At 43.4% G+C, this 21,998-nt stretch overlaps 1 protein-coding gene across 2 annotated transcripts; it reads left to right on the plus strand.

The window, feature by feature from the left end:
- The first annotated feature begins 95 nt into the window (after nucleotides 1–95).
- On the plus strand, nucleotides 96–21,033 carry tmem67 (transmembrane protein 67). 2 transcript variants are annotated; one of them, XM_031576669.1, is made up of 28 exons: nucleotides 96–383; nucleotides 1,319–1,407; nucleotides 1,640–1,730; nucleotides 2,469–2,568; nucleotides 3,256–3,325; nucleotides 3,493–3,564; nucleotides 3,684–3,746; nucleotides 6,083–6,237; nucleotides 6,412–6,520; nucleotides 6,639–6,725; nucleotides 10,177–10,242; nucleotides 10,366–10,522; nucleotides 12,436–12,559; nucleotides 12,645–12,750; nucleotides 13,848–13,904; nucleotides 14,109–14,207; nucleotides 14,376–14,474; nucleotides 15,215–15,223; nucleotides 15,425–15,511; nucleotides 15,628–15,727; nucleotides 15,932–16,212; nucleotides 17,426–17,506; nucleotides 17,709–17,825; nucleotides 18,597–18,713; nucleotides 18,810–18,914; nucleotides 19,085–19,187; nucleotides 19,299–19,441; nucleotides 20,498–21,033. In XM_031576669.1, exons 1-28 carry the CDS (start codon nucleotides 191–193, stop codon nucleotides 20,576–20,578), a joined length of 2,961 nt encoding a protein of 986 aa, XP_031432529.1. In that variant the 5' UTR covers nucleotides 96–190; the 3' UTR covers nucleotides 20,579–21,033. The 2 variants fall into 2 exon arrangements, with proteins under 2 accessions (XP_031432529.1, XP_031432531.1); XM_031576671.1 differs by lacking the exon at nucleotides 15,215–15,223.
- Nucleotides 21,034–21,998: the final 965 nt, after the last annotated feature.

A 21,998-nucleotide genomic window follows, 5' to 3' on the forward strand; every position in this document is an offset into this window, starting at 1 on the left:
CAGTCTACATAGACACTTGGTTTAGCTAAATTAGTTTACGGTTAAATACCATCTGTAAGTTAAAAGAAAAACACCGATCCCGCATGTTTCACCACCACCGCACGTCTGAAGAAAACGCGCGGTATAGTGGAATGTGTGAGAGGAGAAACGGAATGGTACAACCCAAACAGGAAGTTGTAGTGTCTCTACCATGGCGACGAGGACGCCACAAGCGTGTATTTACAGAGCAACTTTTATCATTTTATTTCAACTTAGTGCTTATTCTGGTCAGCTATTCACAATATCCTTCCAGGGGTCGTCAGACTGTGGGAAAGAAAGCTATTTTGACATTTCAAGTTTATCCTGCATTAAGTGTGGACCAAATCAAGTCACTAGTAAATCTGGTAGGTGTGCGCTAATGGTGTTAGCCAATGGTACAAACATACGGCATAAACCGTTAGCTAACAGGTTAGCTAGTTTGAAGTTTCCTCGTGAGATATAGACCTTCTATAGACTTCATAACATAGGTAGTTGTTTATTTATTGAAGTTGTTTTATAAATGACTATGGTAAGCTACCTAAGCTGTGCATTTCAGATAACTTCAGATAGCGCCTTTGACATTAACTTACCTCAAGTGTCATAAACAGATGAACATTAGCTAGACTTTGTCAAGCTAAGATAATATCTTTCGCGTTTATATTTCCATGCAAAGGAAGTTTGGGTCTTGCTCCAAGACAATACATAAATAACTATCTTGTTAGCACTTTTATTTGCCAGCTGGTAACGTTTTATCCTACCTCATATGACGCCATCGTTGGCTGCTACCACTATGAATTGTTAATCCCTTTATCTCTGGGCGACCACTATTCATAACCTGTACAATCAACAATGTTGTTGTGGTCAGTATAAGAGCTATCGCTGGCACGATAACCAGCTATCAAGCTGCATCACTGTTTTTAACCAAATAACCTCCATCAAGGTTCAGTTGGTTTGCTAATTACTATAACGTTAACTGGACACTGATTGCAACAGCATATTTCAGAGGCAAATGTCAAACCTTTATAAAACGAGGCTGTGCCTATCCATAATGAAATAGCTAGGTGGATTCGATTAAATTTTTTCTCCGCGAAGGCCACAAAACGGCAACAAAATAATTTATCATTCATTGATTCAAAATCATTCAAGAGACATTTAGGAGCAATTTCTGTAATAGTTTTGGCAAGTAAACCGGATGATGGCTACGCGTCGGGGTCCTGTTCGTCCTGTCAGGATTACTGACCGGCGGACTGTAATCTATCCCTTACTTACGCAAACTGATGTGTACTTTTCTTTCATGCAGGTCTGAGCTGTGAGTGTCAGGTTGGGTATCGCATACTTGTCAGCAATGGCGCGTCGGTCGCCTGTCAACGATGTCCCGAATCAAAACCGGTACAGTTTTGAAACATAATTTTGAAGCGATTAGTAAAAGCTGGTTATTTTTGCACATAGTCTTGGTAGCTGATATCTTGATACCCATGCATTTTCTGCTGCTCGCAAAGTTAAAGTGTTTCAGTCATTCAGTCTGGCTGTCCATCCCTGGTCTTGCTTTGATTGTGTTTTGTAAAGGTCTTATATTTTATCAGTGTTTGTGTAGTATTCTGATTATTGTGTTGCACTGTAGACGGTGACACAGGATGGCTATGGCTGTATTCGCTGTCCTGGTGCCATTGGAGAAGATGGCACATGCCAGTGTCCGGCCAACCACATCCTGGGTGAGAAAATCAGGGAGTCAGCCACATTGGAATGGTGGCCAAGTCTGTGAGAGAGAAGAAAATGATTTATGTCTGTAGTGAGGTCTTCTTGTGTTGCAGTTGTTTTCAACATTGCAGGGCATATTTCCTAAAGACCCCCTCCAGTGAAAATTCTTATTTCCAGCCTTGTTCCAGCAACATCCTAGCAACCACTATTATAATGACTAGCTTTCTTTCTTTCTTTAATCACCTTCCCAGTCTCACACTCTCTGTCTCTTGTCTTTCTGTCTCTTTATTCTCTTTATCACTCTCCAGTGCTCTATGTCTTTATCTTTCAACCGATCATTCTTAACACACCTCTCCCCTTCTCCTTTGTCTTTCTCGTCATGCCTTGAATAAAATTAAATGTCCTGATCTTTTAAATTTTCACCTTTGTTCTGCATGCACTGGTGTTTCCTTCAAGAAATGCAAATCTAGTTAGCATAAGGCTAGATTAAAATGAGAGCTATCAGAGGAGCAGCCAGGCGTAGCTAAATTGCATGTTCATAGCACTGTGGTAGACAAGGCAAGGCAAACTTCTAGTTACATCGAAGACATTTTAAGGCCACAGAGATGAGTTTGTAGTTTTGTTTAATTGTTTAATCAATGCCAGGAGAGGAACTTTAGTAGTTCATATCTATGTACAGTATCTTGCCAGCAGTTTACAACACTGGGTTATGTGTGTGTGTGTGTTTGTGTGTGTGTGTGTGTCTTTGTCAGTGGAGAGAGACAGCAGGGGAAACATTCAAGAGGAACCCACGTGTGAACCCTGTACCAACTCTGATCCTGCCTTATCGGCCCCAGATTCCACAGGAAGCAGGTAAAGCTGTGCAAAACAACAAACTCCTGCATCATAAAAAAGATGGTCTATCAGAGCGTATTTGGATGATCTTTAGATGGTCTATCAGAGCGTATTTGGATGATCTTTAGATGGTATATGGAAGCGTATTTGGATGTTCTTTAGATGGTCTATCAGAGCGTATTTGGATGTTCTTTAGATGGTCTATGGCAGCGTATTTGGATGATCTTTAGATGCTGTGTAGTTTATTGTAGTAATTATTATTGCCAGTGCAATTTCTACTGTTACTTGTGTTTTATTTCACCTTACAATCTTCCTCACTGTGTGATCTTTTATGGAGATGCCAGATGAGAATCTATGGTTAGTTAGGTAGTGTGTGTGTTGTTGTTTCTGTACTGTCTCTGATAGGTGTGTGAGATGCCAGGACACATTCATTAGCACATCCCTGTCTATGATAGGTGTGTGAGATGCCAGGACACATTCAATAAAACATCCCTGTCTCTGATAGGTGTGTGAGATGCCAGGACACATTCATTAACACACCCCTGTCTCTGATAGGTGTGTGAGATGCCAGGACACATTCATTAGCACATCCCTGTCTATGATAGGTGTGTGAGATGCCAGGACACATTCAATAAAACATCCCTGTCTCTGATAGGTGTGTGAGATGCCAGGACACATTCATTAACACACCCCTGTCTCTGATAGGTGTGTGAGATGCCAGGACACGTTCATTAACACATCCCTGTCTTGCCTATGTGGAGGCTCCAACATCCTGGTAAGGTGTAGACACACCTCTGCATGATGTTATTTAGTGACGTAGTCATGTAGTGTAGTGAAAAAAGTTCCCTTTATTGTTTTATATTGTATCAAATTGTGTTAATTTGTTGTGTCTGTGTTTGCCTGTGTTCTCTCTAATGTGGTGTGTGTTTATGGGTATTGTAGGCTGGAGGACTGTGCCTTCCCCCCAACAGTCTCCCTAACAATGTGGTTGCCAGCGTCATCTTTGCTCAACTGGTAAGGACACTGTACCAGAATCTGGTGATTAAAATAAAGCTTTGCTAAATGGCGTGTGCTAAATATGTGAACGTAGAATATTGATTGCTCTGAATTGTTGTGAAAAATGTCCTCTGTAGGCTCTTCCTGTTCAATCTGTGTGGTTCTCCAGTTTTCTCTACTCATCAGCAGCGGCCTGTTTGGTGAGCCAATACATATATATTATCCTTGATCTTTTATGAACATGTGTGCACATACAGTCCCCTCCACTGTTATTGGCGACCCCGGTAAAGAGGATAATAAGAAATTCACTTTTGAGTTGTAGAGATTTCGCTTAGTTGTGTCCACCTACAAAGATTACCGACTGCGTTTCAAGTGCTAAAGCGTTTTCAAGTGCTTTCACGGTCAACCCTCACGGTTATAGGCCTTTTTAATACGGAACCCATGTCACAGTATACCAAGCCCTATAGTATTGTCCTTAAGTCAAGGTATGAGAAGGGACCTCTGAATACACCATGAGATCACCTAAACGCACTCCCTGAGAGAGAGAAGCAACGCACCTTTTCCACGCAGTCGTCAGTTTCCCTGTACCGAAGGTATCTGTCAATGAGGCAGAGACGTTTTTGGAGGAGACTGCTGTACTAGACTTTGTGTATAAAGGGAGGTGTGTTGGTGAGACGCGGGGAGAGAATTCACTCCATGAAAGGCCTCAGAAGTGAGGTTTTTATATTAACAAGCTATTCAAAGTTTTATTACAAAGAGGACAAAAGATACAAACAAAAGTGAACTACTCTACTAACAAGCTCAAAAGGCACTCCTGTTTAATCAGGCTTTCTAACTGAAAAGAAACTCCACTCTTCAATGTGGGATCCTAACTGTTCTCACTAAGTTCTATAGTAAGATGCTCAAGTCTGGCGTGTTCGCTTATTATAACCTCCTGCTTCCTGCAGGCCACAGTTATTTGCCATATTCGGTCATACATTTTGCAGTCGGTTGCTTAATGCCTCTTTCCTGTTGCATACATGTTCTCCCCCAACACGCAAGTGTTCCCCTCGACCTACTTTTCACACATTTGTGTCCCTTACCCAGGGCCTCAAGGGTACACTTCCTGTTTTTCTCTACCTTGCCCATTTCATTAGACACTCAAGAATATTTCAGCACATTTAAACACAAACATTGTTCTACAGCAGGTGTTCGCACGAAAACCTTTTTTCACACAGTATGTAAGCACATTTCACACAGTATGCAAGCATATCTTCACACAGTATGTATGTATGCATATTTCACTCTTGACACGCCTAAGAAATGTAACCACATACATAAGTAAGGGTGGGAAAAAAAATCGATTTTTCGATTTCTCTCTAGAACGATTCTGTCTCGATTCAGAAAAGTTCATAATCGATTTTTTAATAAAAATAAATAAATAAAAAAAATATTATTATTATTTTTTTTTTTTTTTTTTTTACACATCCATTTTGTGCTGCATCCATTATTGCATTGTTCATTGAAAGTCATAATTGTGACAAGGAAAAACTTTTTCTCTAATAAAAAAATAGAGAAGGTAATTCATCTGTTGATTATCAAACACAAAGTAGGAAGTGATTTGAGACTCTGAGTAGCAAACTCAAATGTTTTAAACATCGACATGCATCGATAATCGTTTTATCGGTTTAGAATTGATAATCGGTAATCGGTTTTGAATCGATAATCGGTTTAGAATCGATAATCGGTTTAGAATCGAATCGTTGACCACTGAATCGGAATCGAATCGTGAGGTGCCAAGAGATTCCCACCCCTATACATAAGTGCCTGGAGATACAGGGGCTCTGACAGGAACCATGTTCTATGGTCAGATGAAACGGAATTGAGCTTATTGGCAGCAAACACTCAAGGTGGGTTTGGTGTAAAAAGAAGGATGACTATACTGAGAAGAGCCTGATCCCCACTGATAAATATGGTGGAGGGGCTGTGATGATGTGGGGCTGTTTTTCATCCAAAGGCTCTGGGAGCCTGGTTAGGGTACATGGCATCATGTGCTCCATGAAATACCAGGACATTTGAAATCACAATCTCGCTGCCCCTGCCGAGAAACTACAACCAGGTGGTCATTGGATCCTGACCTAAACCCCATAGAAAATCTGTGGGGTGAGCTGAAGAGAGTGCCTGGAACCCAGGACGGTCTGGAGAGATTCTGGGGAAATTCCGCTGCTCTGCATTCTCCAACCTCATAAGATGTTGTAGGAGAAGACTCAGTGCTGTTTTATTGGCAAAGGGAGATTGTATGAATTATTTCTTGATTAGGTTTTTTCCCCCCAGAATACATCGTACTTCAATTCAAGTGTGATCAATCATTGTGAGACTACGTTAATTCACCAAAAGGTGATTTGTTTTTATAACCCTCTTTAACAGGGGTTAAATAATTGTGAAGGGGACTGTAGATAGTTCAGTGTATATCTATGGACGATCTAACATAAAGAGAAGTGTAATCATGTGTGTAAAATATGGCTGCATTTGTGAATGTGTTCTTGCTGTGCTGTAGTTGTTCTCTAACAGGACGGCATGTCAGGCGTTGGGGAACATGTGTGTGATGAACATGTACTCCACCAGCACTGTGAGCAATGATGCCTGTGGCCTCTATAACACAATCTTCAGAACCACTGCCGCTCAAGGCCACACCCAGGACATCACGCACTGGTACATATATATATATATATATATATATATTGCTAAAACAATAAATGAATGTACACAAATGCACAGTGCACACCTTTACACATACACAAGTGCTCTACAAACATGTATGTAAAGGGAAAATTGTATATGGATAGTGTGGTTTGTGTTTAAATATGGATGATGTGGTTTGTGTAGGAGAACACATATGCCCTGGCTATATTATGGAGACCAACCTGGTTTGGCATCACGTGTGTTACAAACTCAACCACTCCCTATTGGCTACAGCTTCAGAGGAACCTATCAGGTAAGAGTATTAGCTCTGCACACCAGTGCATCCACTGCAAAGGGAGCTGTTTTTACATTTACCTACCTGCAATATTTATTTATGTGTGTGTGTGTGTGTGTGTTTGCTTTCTCTCTAGAATACACAGATTCAGCTCATAGCTGCTGTTTACAATGCTGGAGGACTATTCTTACGATGGGAAAACCTTACAAGAGGAGCTGTACAGGTGGAACACACACATATACATTCAAACCATGTACCAGCTTACTCTTCAACCATGTGAAACCTTTTTAAAGTAATCAGTCCATGTTCACATTTGAGGAGGCATGTATTAGCACATAACAAATCACAGTCGGTCAACTCCTGATTAGTTTCACATGTAATCTTTGGCTCTTCAGGATGTTTTGCCTTTTATCACAACCTTGCGACCTCTCTGTTGAAGACTTTGACCACTCCGTTCTCTTGCAGTCTCACAATACCACAAGATCACGTAATACACTATGGTTGTAGGTGGTTACTTTTGTGTATGCATGATGATTCAAAAACAGATTATTTGTCGGTGAGTTATTAGATCCAGCCAAGCGCAGTAGCCAATGCAGGGTGCATGGATAGAGACCCTCATTCTCGACTCAATTCCTCTTTTACGCAGAAGGAATACTTCAGACCTGTCAGTGCAGAATGGTTTAGAGTGGTTACACTGATCCTGGTTTCTCATCTCATTTGAAATGGAAGTTCTATCCTACATTTGACACAACACAAGGTCAGGAGGATGTGTGTTGACTATTGCAGCAGTGGTAAATCCCAGGTTATTTGTTTGTACTCTTGAACTACCACACCATCTGATGAAGCTCTCCACCTCCCCTCTATACTCCTCCTCCTTGCTAATGCACCTCACAGTGGCGGAATAATCAGAGAACGTCTGTAGGTGGCACATTCCAGAGTTGAAGCTGAAGGCAAAGGTGTAGAGAGTGAAAGAAATGGGGAAAGTACGGTTCCTTGAGGTGCGCCAATTTCCCCATCAGCACATGCCCTGCAGCCAGACGAACTGTGGCCTGTTGGTGAGGTAGTCTGTAATCCAGGCCACCATGTTGTGTTGTGGTCTACTCGCATGGCTGAGAGCTTCTTCGCAAGCAGGAGGGGCCGGATGGTGTTGAATGCACTGGAGAAGTCAAAGAACGGGACTCTCACTGTGCTTCCTGGCCTCTCCGGGTGAAAGTGGGCCCTGTGCAGCAGGTAGATGATGGCGTCGTCCACGCTGATGTGTAGGGGTGGGGGGAAAAATCGATTTTTCGATTTCTCTCGATTCTCTCTAGAACGATTCTGTCTCGATTCAGAAAAGTTCATAATCGATGTTTTAATAATAATAATAATAAAAAAAAAAATTATAATTTTTTTTTTTTTTTTTTTTTTTTTTTACACATTCATTTTGTGTTGAAATGCAAGCGGCATCGATTATTGCAGACTCTGAGTAGCAAACTAAAATGTTTTAAAAAATGAGATGCATCGATAATCGTTTTAGAATTGATAATCGATAATCGGTTTAGAATCGAGAATCGGTTTAGAATCGAATCGTTGACCTCTGAATCGGAATCGAATCGAATCGTGAGGTGCCAAGAGATTCCCACCCCTACTGATGTGGGCCTGTTACAGGAACTGCAGAGGGTCACGGTCCCCTTGTAAATAAATTATTAGATATTTTTATCAACTTAAAAAAAACCTCGCCTGCACCTTCTTTCCCACCTTCACCACTCTGGAGTGGCCGCCTTGTACCCTCACATTTGGTGGCAGCGGTGGGATAGTGCGCCAACAGAGACACTGGGGAAGAAAGGAGGAAAGTGATTATCCGTCCCGGCAGGGGATGGCATACCAGTGGCTAGCCAGAGGAGACCTGGATGAGGTTGAGGAGCAGGAGGAGAATCAGCCGGAGAGGAGACTGGTGGCAGAGCCCAGGTCTCTCAAAGGTCGTCATGGCATGCCATGTCAGTACCACTGACCTGTAGTCTTCTTCAGCCTCAGGGAGAGTTTGATTATGTGCTGGAACACCCCTTCAGGCTGTCCTGCACACGCCTTAGGCACCTGGGATTGATGGTGTCTGGAGTGGACCCACTGCTTTGTGGGTTCGGGGCTCAGATAGTTCCAGTGTCACCTGCCTGAATGTGATGAAGGGGCTGGTGGAAGGAGGAGGTGGGTCGCTAAGACGGTTGGGGGAAGGTGTCGGTTGTGAGGTCATCTCCAGTGGCAAGGGTGCAGGAGGACTGTGGTGCCTCCTCTATTGGACATCCACACCCATATGTTTTCATTTTAATAGCAGTAAGTGAGATTAGTACTTTTTCCTATGGCATTGTGCAGTGAGATGCTGTTAGATTATACTAAATCTACGTGTTGGTTTACAGAGTTTCAAGAGATGTACAAATACAGTCGAAAAAGAGCTCTGTCACCCACGACTGGAGAATGCATTCTGACATTCACATACGCAATTCAATCTTTTAACCCCTCAGTCACGACAATGTTGCTTAATCATGGATCCCCTGGGGAGCTGTAACTAACTAACTCTTTAACAATGGGGCCTTAGTTTGAGAACCTTGTTTCTCACAGTTCGGCTGTTAATCTTATCTTGTCCGTGTCCCGTGGTGATCTTTCTGACCTAAAAAGTTGTAATTTACGGCCACTGTCACTGCTGGCCCTTGCTGGCCCTGTCAATGTCACACCAGCAGCGACACCTCAGGGTCATAGGCCTCTTTCCTTAGAACCGTGAAATTAGTTATTTATCTGTTTACTGTTTTGAGCTAAATTGCTTGACATGAACTTCAACTGAACTGCTTGTTGATGACTAAACATTGGTGACATCAATAAACTTGATTTTCTCTTACAATATCAAGAGGCATTTCATTCACCATAAACAAAAAATGAATGGATTCTCATGAAGCATAATCATCTATTGTGGCCGGGTTTTTGGTTTGTCAGTTTGTTCACAGCGTTAGTCTTTTTACACACATACAAGATAACTTTGTTTGGTTGTGGTTCACTCAACCTTCTAATGACCTTCAACCTCAACCTAAATTCAGTCACAAGTCACAAGCTCATTTGTAAGACACAGCCAGTACATTATTTGTCAGTGGTCCCACCCCGTCTTGAAGGGATTCCTTTCCAGTTCAGTAAGGCATGGTTAGTAAGGGGGGGAGAGGAACGAGATGCCCAGCACCTTAAAAGGAGTCGGCTGAACCGAAGGGGGGGGGGGGCTGGTGGATAGATGGGGGAGGCTGGTGGACAGATGGGGGAGGCTGGTGGACAGTCAGTTTCTGAAGGTTTGACCTCTGCCCTGACTGTTTCAAGCCCCTCTCTCTTCTTTTCCACCATTGCTTAGTCCCCCTTCATCTGCCCTTTTGTCTTTATTCAAAGTGTAATACTTGTAAAAGTACAAGATTGTAACAGGCTGCATAACTGAGTATTTCATTTGAAACACATGATGGTCATCTATTCTGCTATTCATTGTGGTATGATCAGAATCAATTCAACGATGCAGGATTGTATCACAAGGGGAACTTTCCAGTGAGAAACTACACGAAAATAGCGAAAGCAACACAGGAACGATATCGGACGTGCTCTGATAGCGATTTGATGAATAGCTTGCTTTCCCACTCCCCCTAACTTTGTTCTTCCATTCCTGCATTCTCTAGCTCTGTCCAGACACCGCCACCAGGCAACAAGCTGCTTACACCTTTGGGACAGCCTACAAGCAAAGTGTGAGTCTTAAAGTACACTCACGCATATCTTTTCCCCTTATTCCACAGTGTCCAAATGTCAAACATCTCATCAGGTGTAATGCTAACTCCTCCTGTGTGTGTCTGTTTGGGTTTGGGTGTCAGTGTGTGTTGCCTGTCTCTGAGGTACTGGCCCGTTTCCCAGAGCCCTTGTTCTATGATGTCTTTCTGGTGCTGAGGTCCTCTCAAGGGGAGAGGCGTCTTGTGGCCCTGCCTGTCCTAAACTTTAACCTGCAGTTCAATGGACAATTTGTCAATCAAGGTAATGGCACTCTCGCACATACACACATTCATGCAATGAGCTCACAGTGAACATGCACACAGCCGAAACCTCTAGATCATGGGTCGAGAACCTGTGGCTCGCGAGCCACCACTGGCTCTTTTGCTGACGGCCGGGGCTCTCGGACGAAATGCGTTGGAGAAAAATACAGGAAAAAAAAAACGTGTAATCAAGGCCTAGGCCTAGTAGAAGGCTAAAATAACAGTCAATACTACTTATATTAAAATTACAAGGTTTCGTGGCAAATACGTAGGTCTATCTGAGTGATTTAATTTACCTTTCCACCTCACCTGACTCCGTAACCATAGCCTGCACAATATTGTTACATTCGCGGCTGGTTGCCATGCCAATATCAAACAAAATCACAGATTTCCCTACATTTCCATCAACAAGAAAACTTTCACTGTTAAAGTTGATAGGCTAGAGAAAAATGTCGAAAAGGAAAAAAACATATCGTGGTTGCCGACCTGCCCTCGTCTGACATCTGGGTGGGCAAGTTCAAATCACTGAACGATCAGCTGGAAGGAATCGCACGTCAGCGAGCACAGCTTGCGAGCGAACACAAGTGGACTGACATGAGAAAGCTTCCATCCGAAGACGAACTGATTCTAAAAATGATTCTGATTCTAAAAAACTTGAACTGTCCATTACATATCGCACATTGCAACGTGTTGGTATTGCTGTGTTAACCATGTTCGGTTCCACTGACTTATGCATGTGAGAAATCTTTCTCACATATGAAAAATATAAAGATGAACCTGCGCTCGCGTTTAAATGATGAAAGCCTCAATGCTTGCATGAAGCTTCACCTCACTGAATATGAGCCAGACTACAAGGTGTAAGATACATTTGAATTATCAAATGTATCTAATCATATCAAATCAAATGTATCAAATGAAGTATACAATAATCACATGAAAAAGTCAGTCAGAAAACAGCAAGTAACATTCACGTGGGAAATGTAAAGCCAGACGAGAGAGCAAGTTAAAACTGGGACAGAAGGCTATGAGAAAGGGCAGCGAAAGGAGAAATCATAAGTGGTCAAGTCCGTGGCGCAGATAAGGGAGAGTTTCCAGACATAGATGTGTCAGCAGATTAAAAACAGAAGTTCTGTAAGTGGAGAATAGCACAAGAATCATGTGTTATTTACTATGAGCAGAGTGGACGAGACAGTGTAGATGGGCGGCGCAGGGGGCCAGAGTGACATCACAGAATTAGGCCTTAAAAGTTTGAGCATCCTCTGTATCAGATCAGAATGCATTCTCCGGCTTGCTTGACTGTACTTGACTGTCTGTTGGCCAAGTTGTATTGTGTCAGTATCTACCAGTAAAACTTATCCTTGTTACAACAAATTGCTTCGTATGGTGGTTCCTCTCCAAAACAACACGAAAGAGTGATTTTACTCTAACAAAGGCCATCAGCAAGTCTATGCAGCACCAGATCTCTGGTAGGCCTACCGGTAATGTTCAATTTCGAGTGTTGTCGTTGTAACGTTGTAAACTTCTGTCATTTCCCATTGCCATTTACATATCAAGTTACTAGTACCATAACTTTTAAAACTAGTAGAAAATGTATTAAAAAAAACTCTGTTGAATAAAAGTAACTGTTAGTTAAATATCCAAACTTTTTCTTGTAACCGTCTTTTTTGTGGCTCTTCTGAGATAAATTTTTTTTTTAAAAATGGTAAAAGTGGCTCTCCAGGCAAAAAAGGTTCCCGACCCCTGCTCTAGATGGTCACTCTCCTGTTGAACAACAATTGCTTGAGTTAAACCTAGTAACTGGAGTGTGTGTGTGTGTGTGTGTGTGTGTGTGTGTGTGTGTGTGTGTGTGTGTGTGTGTGTGTGTGTGTGTGTGTGTGTGTGTGTCTGTAACCATTGTGTATGTACCCGCTGTAGGCTCCAACATGAATAACTGGTACCTGACGCGCAGACTGATGATCGTGGACACGCTCAGTGGGAGAGAGAAGAGTTTGAGCGCCACCCCCAGAGTCATACGCGTGGCCACAGACATCCGGATAAGGTGAGATGGCACAGGGCAGATGGTGGCCATAACACCGGAGTGGCTGACATGCTGACGGTGCTGACGCTGTCCTGTTGTGTCACAGGTTCCAGCTGGTGCCGCTGACGCAGCGAGGCGAGGTGTATCCTCCTCTCGTCACTGTCTCCTACACAGACATCCTCATCACCGACCCACTCACACAGACCATCTCTGTGAGTGCCACTCTGTGTGTGTGTGTGTGTGTGTGTGTGTGTGTGTGTGTAAGATTCTTTTCTATATTTAGGCTACTACACTTAATTCTAAAAGGTGGTCTAGTTGGTTGTCTCAATCAAGGAAGCTGGAGCGGTTCGGATCAGAGCCAAAGATATTTATTGTAGCAGACAAGAAATAGCACTAAGTACTTTTCTGAGCCTAAGTATTCTAAGTTGAGCAGAGTTCTAAGAGTCGCCGGGCACACGCGGGTGCGTGTCGGGGGTCGTCTTTCAGGAGATGGTTCTTCCTTGCTCCGCGAGTCGCTCTGATCCCCTGAGCCTCGGGGCACAGGCTAATTTAACTGGTGGCATTACGTAAACCGAATGAAATGCATAACAATCTCTAACACACACACATACACATACATGACCATGATAGTCAATCAATGTCCTTCAGCCTAAGAACCCAGGCGCCAGGAGGAATCTAACCTTACTGGAATTTGGGCCTACGGCCCTGGTAGTGGTGGAGGAACATACACAAGATATCTGTACATGAGAAATATCACTGGAATCTAACATCTGTCTGTGTGTGTGTCTGTGTGTGTGTGTGTCTGTGTCTGTGTCTGTGTCTGTGTGTGTGTGTGCGCATTGTGAAGGATTTTTGATCCCTCCGTGTTTGATATACTTAAACTGTTGAATTGTGCTGCGTCAAACATTCAAAGCAGAATGGAAGGCAGCAATTTTATAATGTTACATGTTGTAGTTTTGGAGTTGGCGCTAATGTAGCAGAGGTATGCCAAAAACTCGGGTTGTTGCTATTTTTTGGGGTGCGGAATGAATAAACTAATTTGAAATAAAGAAAAGAAGACACAATCTTCTGTCCTCAGACTCAATTAGTCAGTAGTAGAACTGTTGGATAAGAGCAATATGACACTCATGTTCATGGGGTTGGTAAAGGATATCCTCACGACTGTGATTACCTACTATAGATATCCTTTACCAACCCTAATGAAATGAACAGGAGTATCATATTAACACGTGGCCATGCTAACATTGAGTTTAATGATCATTTGTGTTGCTTGTATTTTTATATTTTTATGTTTAACGGGGCTTTTTAGGTGGCCTTCTCTATGGAATATGAGATGGATCAAAATGAAGCTCGGGTGAAGACTGATGTGAGTCATTGTGTGTGTGTGTGTGTGTGTGTGTGTGTGTGTGTGTGTGTGTGTGTGTGTGTGTGTGTGTGTGTGTGTGTGTGTGTGTGTGTGCCTCTGCAACATTTTGTACAATATTTATAATTCAGGATTGGTATGATGCCCTCGGTGTGAGCTGTGATGATGACGGTGTTGTTTGTGTGTTGTGTGTGTGTGTTTGGGCAGATTGCTCTGGGTGTTTTAGGTGGTGTAGCTGTTATCTATTCGCTGGTAAAGACCGCCAGCTGGAAGAGAAGAATCGTCTCTCAAATGATTGACCTGGAGGTAAACAGCACTACACAGACACACACCACATTATAGCACTGCTGAGGTAAACAACACCACAGACACACACCACATTAGTAAACAACACCACACAGACACACACCACATTATAGCACTGGTATCAAAACCATTTGAAAAAAATCTCTGTTTCTCTGTTCCTGTTTTCAGACCATTGTGAAGTTTCTGCTGTTCTATGCTGGGGATTTGGCCAATGTTTTCTTCGTCATCACCGTGGGAACTGGCCTCTACTGGCTCATTTTCTACAAGGTGTGTGGATGTGCATTACACATGATGGAGAATGTTGTGGTGTGTGGATGTGGTGTGTGGATGTGCATTACACATGATGGAAGATGTTGTGTGTGGTGTGTGGATGTGCATTACACATGATGGAGGATGTTGTGGTGTGGATTAGGGCTGAACGATTAATTGCATTTGCGATTTAATCGCGATATGATAGAACGCGATTTTCTAACCGCAACGTTCGCGATTAAAAACGTGGTCTAAAAAAATATATGTATTATATTATATATATATTTTCTTAAGATGGTAAATTTTGCACACTGTGTTTAAAAAGTGCATGCCTTGTGTGTTTATTCTTACAATGACTTTGTTTAAATGACTTAAATGCACACCGATTTGTTCTTCTTGTTTCTGTAATGAGCAGTTAAATAAAAATGTAAAATGTGGGAAATAATATTTTACACTAAATGTATCTAATATTGTGTTTGTCATATTTAAATCATTCATTACGATTTGTTAGGAAAAAAAATTGGATAAAATAAAAAAATCGCATATTAAATCGCAAACGCAATATTGGGGGGAAAAAAAATAGCAATTAGATTATTTTCCCAAATCGTTCAGCCCTAGTGTGGATGTGCATTACACATGAGGGGAGGATGTTGTGGTGTGTCTTTATGTTACCAAATCCTTTGTGCCCAGCTTTGATATTTGTATTTGTCTTCCTCTTTCTTCTTCTGCTTAAACTTGTCTGTGTGTGTTCTCTCCAGACGCTGGAGGCAAGTTGGCTTTTTCTTCTTCCTCTTTGTGTCTCGAAGTCTCTGAGCTGTGTTTCCTCCTCTTTCTTTTGGCCTCAAAGGTCAAGGACACCATTGCTAAACTGTGTGTGTGTGTGTGTGTGTGTGTGTGTGTGTGTGTGTGTGTGTGTGTGTGTGTGTGTGTGTGTGTGTGTGTGTGTGTGTGTGTGTGTGTGTTTCCAGGCTCAGCAGTTTGTATCTGTGTTACTGCCGTTGCCTCAGCAGGAGGAGAGGTTTGTAACATATGTGGGCTGTGCCTTCGGTTTCAAGGTGAGAATACCACCAGCACTAATCAGTCCCTATCCCATACTCCAATCAGCCACCTACAGCCCCTTGACTTGGTTCTCTTTTCCCCCTCCTTATCTGTCCTTCCTCTCCCTCTCTAGGCAGTGCAGTTCCTCCACAAGCTCCTGCAGCAGCTCTCTGTGGATATATTCTTCATAGACTGGGAGAGGCCCCGAAGCAAAGCACTCAAGCCAATGGAGGGTGAGCTGCAGCTGGTTCTGTGTGTGCCTCTGCTGATGGGACTCTTGTTTGCTTTGAATCTGTGTTTTTGAGCTGGCTTTTCAATCCCTGTCAATGGTAGATAGGACTGCCTAGTCTAGTCCAAAACGGGCTTAGCTACCCTGGTTTCTGGATGAAAACAATATCTGTAGTTTATGTACTGTTTGTCCGTGTGCTCCTTGCAAGGAGGCGGTGAGGGTAGAAGTGCGGCAGCTCCGGTCAGCATCTGGAGGACCTACTTTGTGGCAAACGAATGGAACGAGATCCAGACGCTGCGCAAGATCAGCCCCACCTTCCAGGTGCTGTGTGTGCTCTTCCTGTTGGAGGTGGTGGGCTTCTCCAGCCTGGCTCTGAGGGACCCGTGGTCCACGCTGCGTCGCCCGCCTGGCGCCTACACCCCACCCGACAGCCAGGTGCTGCGCTTCGGCCTGGCCTCCTGCCTCTGGCTCAGTGTGGGCCTGCTGCAGGTAAGCATGGAGATACACACACACACACACACACATGTACACACACACATGTACACACACACACACACACACACACTCTCTCTCTCTCTCTCTCTCTCTCTCTCTCTCTCTCTCTCTCTCTCTCTCTCTCTCTCACACACACACACACTCACACTCACACACACACTCTCTCACACACACACACACTCACACACACACTCACACTCTCACACACACACGCACACACACTTACACACACACACACACTCACACACTCACACACACACACACACACACACACACACAGAGTATGGTGCTCTCATCTCATGTACCCAACATGATATCACTAGCTCTAGAGTGGGCTTTTAGGGAGAAGTGAAAGCGCACCACTGGGTGCTGGATCGATGACGCAGGACAAAACCAGAGCAACGTTGCGAAACGGAACGCGGTACAATCATTGCTTTGTCTTGATTATGTTGTTTTCATAATCGTTGGAAGCCAAAATCATCTCCCAGCCCTGCTCAGGATCCACATGGCCTTCATCCCTCGTTGTTGCACACTTTACTTGAACTTCAAAGGTGATCTGATGGTTGAACTGTAAGGCATTGGTAATAGCATTGCTGAAAATAGTTTGATGGAGGATAATTTATGCATTCATCACTTCCATGGATGACAAAGAGGTAACAGATAACAAAGGCGGCTGTTGTAGATTAATATTCTGCACCACAGGTCCAGGAAGACTGAATAGGATGTTATTGACTATTACAGCAGACACAAACGTCCTGCCCACATCACTGTAGTACTGTCAGAGTCCCCGCCCACATCGCTGTCATACTCTCAGAGTCCCCGCCCACATCGCTGTCATACTCTGAGTCCCCACCCACATACTCAGAGTCCCCGCCCACATCGCTGTCATACTCTCAGAGTCCCCACCCACATACTCAGAGTCCCCGCCCACATCGCTGTCATACTCTCAGTGTCCCCGCCCACATACTCAGAGTCCCCGCCCACATCGCTGTCATACTCTCAGAGTCCCCGCCCACATCGCTGTCATACTCTCAGAGTCCCCGCCCACATCGCTGTCATACTCTCAGCGTCCCCGCCCACATCGCCGTCATACTCTCTGATTCCTGTCCAAGTCACCCCGATATCTTGAGTCATGAGTCTGGGTGCCAGAAGAATGAAGATCTGAGCCAACTCCTCTGTTTATGTCTGCATGTTAATGTGTCTGCAGGTGGTGTTCTTCACAGTTTTTCATGAGCGCTTTGTTGAGGATAAGATTCGTCAGTTTGTGGATCTCTGCTCCATCAGCAATGTGAGTCTGAACACGATGGGTCTTCTAGCGACCTCCATGGCTGTCTTTATTTGGAATACATTCTGTCTGTCAACAGATTTCTACTAGTTGAGCTCATGCACTTGTGTGTGTGTGTGTGTGTGTGGTCTTGTGTGTGCGTGGTCTTGTGTGTGTGTGTGTGTGTGTGTGTGTGTCTGGTCTTGTGTGTGTGTTCATGTTACAGGTCTCTGTGTTGGTACTGTCCCACCGTTGCTTTGGTTACTACATCCACGGCCGCTCTGTCCACGGCCATGCTGATACCAATATGGAGGAGATGAACGCTAACCTGAAGAGAGAGGCGGTAAGTGTGTGTGTTCTGGCTGTATCTGGCTGTGTGTGTGAGAGAAGTTTCAAGAAATGCAGTCAGGTTGTAGTTGTAGCATAATGAAACTCTATAGTTTATAGTCATTGTCTATTTAGCAGTGAAACGCCATCCTCACAGTACCCACAGCTGATTGGGTACCTCTTCTGTGTCCTATGTGAAACAAATGAGAATGAACACATACAGAACATTTATTTTAAACTATAGTATGTATGCTTGTGTTCACCGTACACAGACTCAACGTTTAGGCATGAACACATTTATTTTAAACTATAGTATGTATGCTTGTGTTCACCGTACACAGACTCAACGTTTAGGCATGAACACATTTATTTTAAACTATAGTATGTATGCTTGTGTTCACCGTACACAGACTCAACGTTTAGGCATGAACTGTCTGTGTTTGCCCGTGTGTTAATGGCACATTCTACCGTGTGTGTGTTTGCCCATGTGTTAGTGGCACATTCTACCGTGTCTGTGTTTGCCCATTGGCACATTCTACCGTGTGTGTGTTTGCCCATGTGTTAATGGCACATTCTACCGTGTGTGTGTTAATGGCACATTCTACCGTGTCTGTGTTTGCCCATGTGTTAATGGCACATTCTACCGTGTCTGTGTTTGCCCATTGGCACATTCTACCGTGTCTGTGTTTGCCCATGTGTCATTGGCACATTCTACAGTGTGATTGCCCATGTGTTAACGGCACATTCCTCATACGGCTCTTTACTCTGTGTGTGTCTCTATATGTAGGATAATCTATGTGGGCAGAGGGGCCTGTTGCCAAACTCAGACACTCAAACCTTCCAGATTGCCATTACTGACCGCCTAAGGAATCAGTACGATCGCATCCTGGAGCCTCTGAGCCGAGTAAGACTCAAAACCCACACACACACACACACACACACACACAAAGAGAAACCAGTCTTACAAATTCTCACTCATTCTTTTTACACCTGTCCACAGAGGAATGGCCCCTCAAGATTAGTGGATGCCTCTGCCAATCCATTTGAGCAGAGCACGAAGGCGTACCATACCATGAACCGGTTCCTCGGGTCCATCATCGACCATGTGAGTGGAAGGGACATTGCTGAGTGATTTGAATGAACACTTCAGGACGCTGAGGATCAATGCTGATGGATTGGTTATTCTCATATTGTGTGGAAAGGCAGTAAGTTGGGCTGATTGCAGTTGAGTTGGTGTTGAGTTGTGCACTTAAGCATAGTATTGTGTCCCTGCAGGCGCACCATGAGATGGATTACATCGTGCGGGACAAGCTCCTGCTCGAGAGGGTCATTGGAATGGAGTTTATGGAACCCATCGAGAAGAGCATCTTTTACAACGGTGGACATTTCTTACTAACAAAACGTAACAAATATCAGTCCATATAGTTATTTTTTTGTGTGGTAGATAACTTGTAATTGTGTTTGTCTGTGTACGTGTGTCTTGGTGTAGATGAGTCGCACTCCTTCAGTGATGTGCTGTTCTATGGGAATGAAGCGACGCTTCTCATCTTTGACACGCTCTTCTTCTGTGTGGTGGATCTGGCCAGCCAGAACTTCATCCTCGCTGCTGCGCTCACCTACCTACAGCAGATGGTAAGTCTTATGACAATACAATAAAACCTGCTTAATGGTGAGGGTTTAACCAGCCAACCTTAGTTCAATTTTATATCATGTCTGCTAGACTAATTGTATGGATATTTTACTTGCTGGTTTTTAGTTCTAGAATTTTGCCTGAGCATGTCTGAATCATATGAACGGTCATGGATTGGTAAGAGGAGCCAAAATGTTACCAACAACGAAAAACACCAGGCTGGAAGGTGTTGAGAACACTTGAGAACATTATGGGACAGTAGAATGGATTAGAGTGGTAAATATTGTGGGAAAATATAATTAATCTGACTCTACAATTGACCTACAATATTACAGAGCAATAAAGAAGCCAGTTGTTAGCTGTAATGGCATGGCACATGAGAGAAGTTGTATGAATGGTTAATGAATGAACAGTTTATTAATACAATAAACGGTAAGCTTAAATGTTACAGGAATGTAAAGTAAAACAAAAAAGTACAACTGTCAATAATACCAATTGAATAAACAGATGCCAATTAGACCAAATATTCTTGAATGATTAAATACATCTGATAAACCTGAATGCATGAGATTGAAAGAACATCAACCCAATCCTGAGATGAATGACAGACAGAAAAATGGTAAAGGAGAGACAAACAGACAGAGTGATAGAGTAGGAGAGCAGGGGACTCAGAGATAGGAGAGGGAAAGAGAGAGAGAGAGAGAGAAAGAGAAGGAGAGCAGGGGACTCAGAGAGAGAGAGAGATAGAGTAGGAGACTCAGAGATAGGAGAGGGAGAGAGAGAAAGGGAGAGAGGGAGAGAGAGAGTGATAGAGTAGGAGAGCAGGGGACTCAGAGAGAGAGAGAGAGAGTGAGAGAGCAGGGGACAGAGATAGGAGAGGAGAAGCTGAGGGTGACTCTTGGCCTCCTGGCCAAACACCGTGAATGTCCATGTTCTGGATTTACTCATTCTGTGGGTGAATTTTGCCTTACAGATTAAAACAAATAAAAAAAATACAGCACAGTTGGAGAATTAATGGAATTTATTTGGAGCTATGACAAGCTGTCGTTCTTTTACAGGTATTTCGTCTCATCCGTGATGCAGTTGGCAGGAAGAATCTGGCTGCTAAAACTCTGGTGGACAAGCGATTTCTCATCTGATGTTTCTCAGGCAACAGCCTGTCACCTCATTGCTGTCAGCACGAAATGCCTTACAGCAGAATGCTCTGATTCTATTACAGAATCACAACAAAAAAATGAACACAAAGCACCAAGGCTACATGTTAGCGCTTCTCTTGCTGGGAGTGTGAAGTTAGCCAGGTAGTGTGACTCAGGCTTGACATCCAGCAGGCGTAGTGATGTCAGATCTAAAACCATCACAGTCACCACTTGAGCGCCTAGGCTGGCTTTGTATTTCCAATCCCATGGTGCCAGGTCAGGGTGCAGCTCTGTTAAAACCCCAAATCCTTCCAGATTGTTTTTAAAATTCACATGCTTGTGTGTGTGATTTTGAGTAATTTGCGCTCTTGTTTCAATGTATTTGTATTTGTAGATACTTTTTTTCTATATTTCTTGCCACATGATGTTTTTTAAGGAATAAAATAGATGTTTTTTAATCCCGGTGTTATTCCTATTTCGTAATCAGACATTAGTGCACACAGTGGACACCTTCACTCCCTGGGAAAAGGCTTTGTTTTATTTTGGTAGCTTGAGTCAGGGGTTTTCAACCAGGGGTCCGTGGCCCCCTGGTGGTCCGCGACGGTATTGCAGGGGGTCCGCGACATGAGCCTATGTTGATCAGTTCACCATTGACTTTTTATATTTTTATAAATATACCTGGGCCTGTCGACATATTTATGTCTGAATAGCCAAGTCGCATTGCCCAAAATACTGATGTAGACCCATATTCAGCGAAGAAATTACACTGACAAGTATTATAGGCAGAATATGTGTGCGGGGGGAGGGGGCGTGGCGGCGGCGGTTACAAACATGAAAAAGAAGCGTACGGGACTGTAAAATGTTTTGGGAATCACTGGCACATCAGTGGGCCGCGGATTACTTTCTGGTCAGAATGGTGGTCCCTGGGACAAAACCAGTTGAAAACCCCTGGCTTAAGTGACCACCGAGAGATCACAAACTAAAAGAGTGTAGTCTTAGATTGCCTGCTGATGCTGGTGGGAAGGAACATTGGACCTCATTCTCGAACATTTTCTTAAGTGTTTTTTTTTATATTTTATGAACTTCATTGGGGTTGTATAAATGTTCATATCTCCTCACCTCTTCCGACGGGACACAACGGGCCGGGCCAGGTTCGGACAAATATTTAGAATTGGGGGCTGGGGCTCGGACACATCAGCGCGATAAGGCATTGAACATTCCATATTTAAAATATCTTAATAAGTAGTGAAGTCAACGTGTCTGCTTCACATGATGCAGAAGTTTGTTTATTGACACATCTTTTAAGGACGGCCACAGCGCTGTAAAACGACGTGTTTATAAGTTACATTATTCAAAGGTGAAAGATAAAAGGCGAGAGATTCGCCAGGTGTACCTTCTCATTATGTGTGTGTGTGTTGTCAGT

The sequence above is a fragment of the Clupea harengus genome, chromosome 11 (genome assembly GCF_900700415.2).
Source record: "Clupea harengus chromosome 11, Ch_v2.0.2, whole genome shotgun sequence".
Taxonomy (NCBI): Eukaryota; Metazoa; Chordata; class Actinopteri; order Clupeiformes; family Clupeidae; genus Clupea; species Clupea harengus.

Coding starts and splice junctions, on each gene's coding strand:
- tmem67 (XM_031576669.1), top strand. CDS start 191: ATGGCGACGAGGACGCCACAAGCGTGTATTTACAGAGCAACTTTTATC. Junction 384..1,318: donor TCAAGTCACTAGTAAATCTG/GTAGGTGTGCGC, acceptor TCTTTCATGCAG/GTCTGAGCTGTGAGTGTCAG. Junction 10,243..10,365: donor GGACAGCCTACAAGCAAAGT/GTGAGTCTTAAA, acceptor TTTGGGTGTCAG/TGTGTGTTGCCTGTCTCTGA.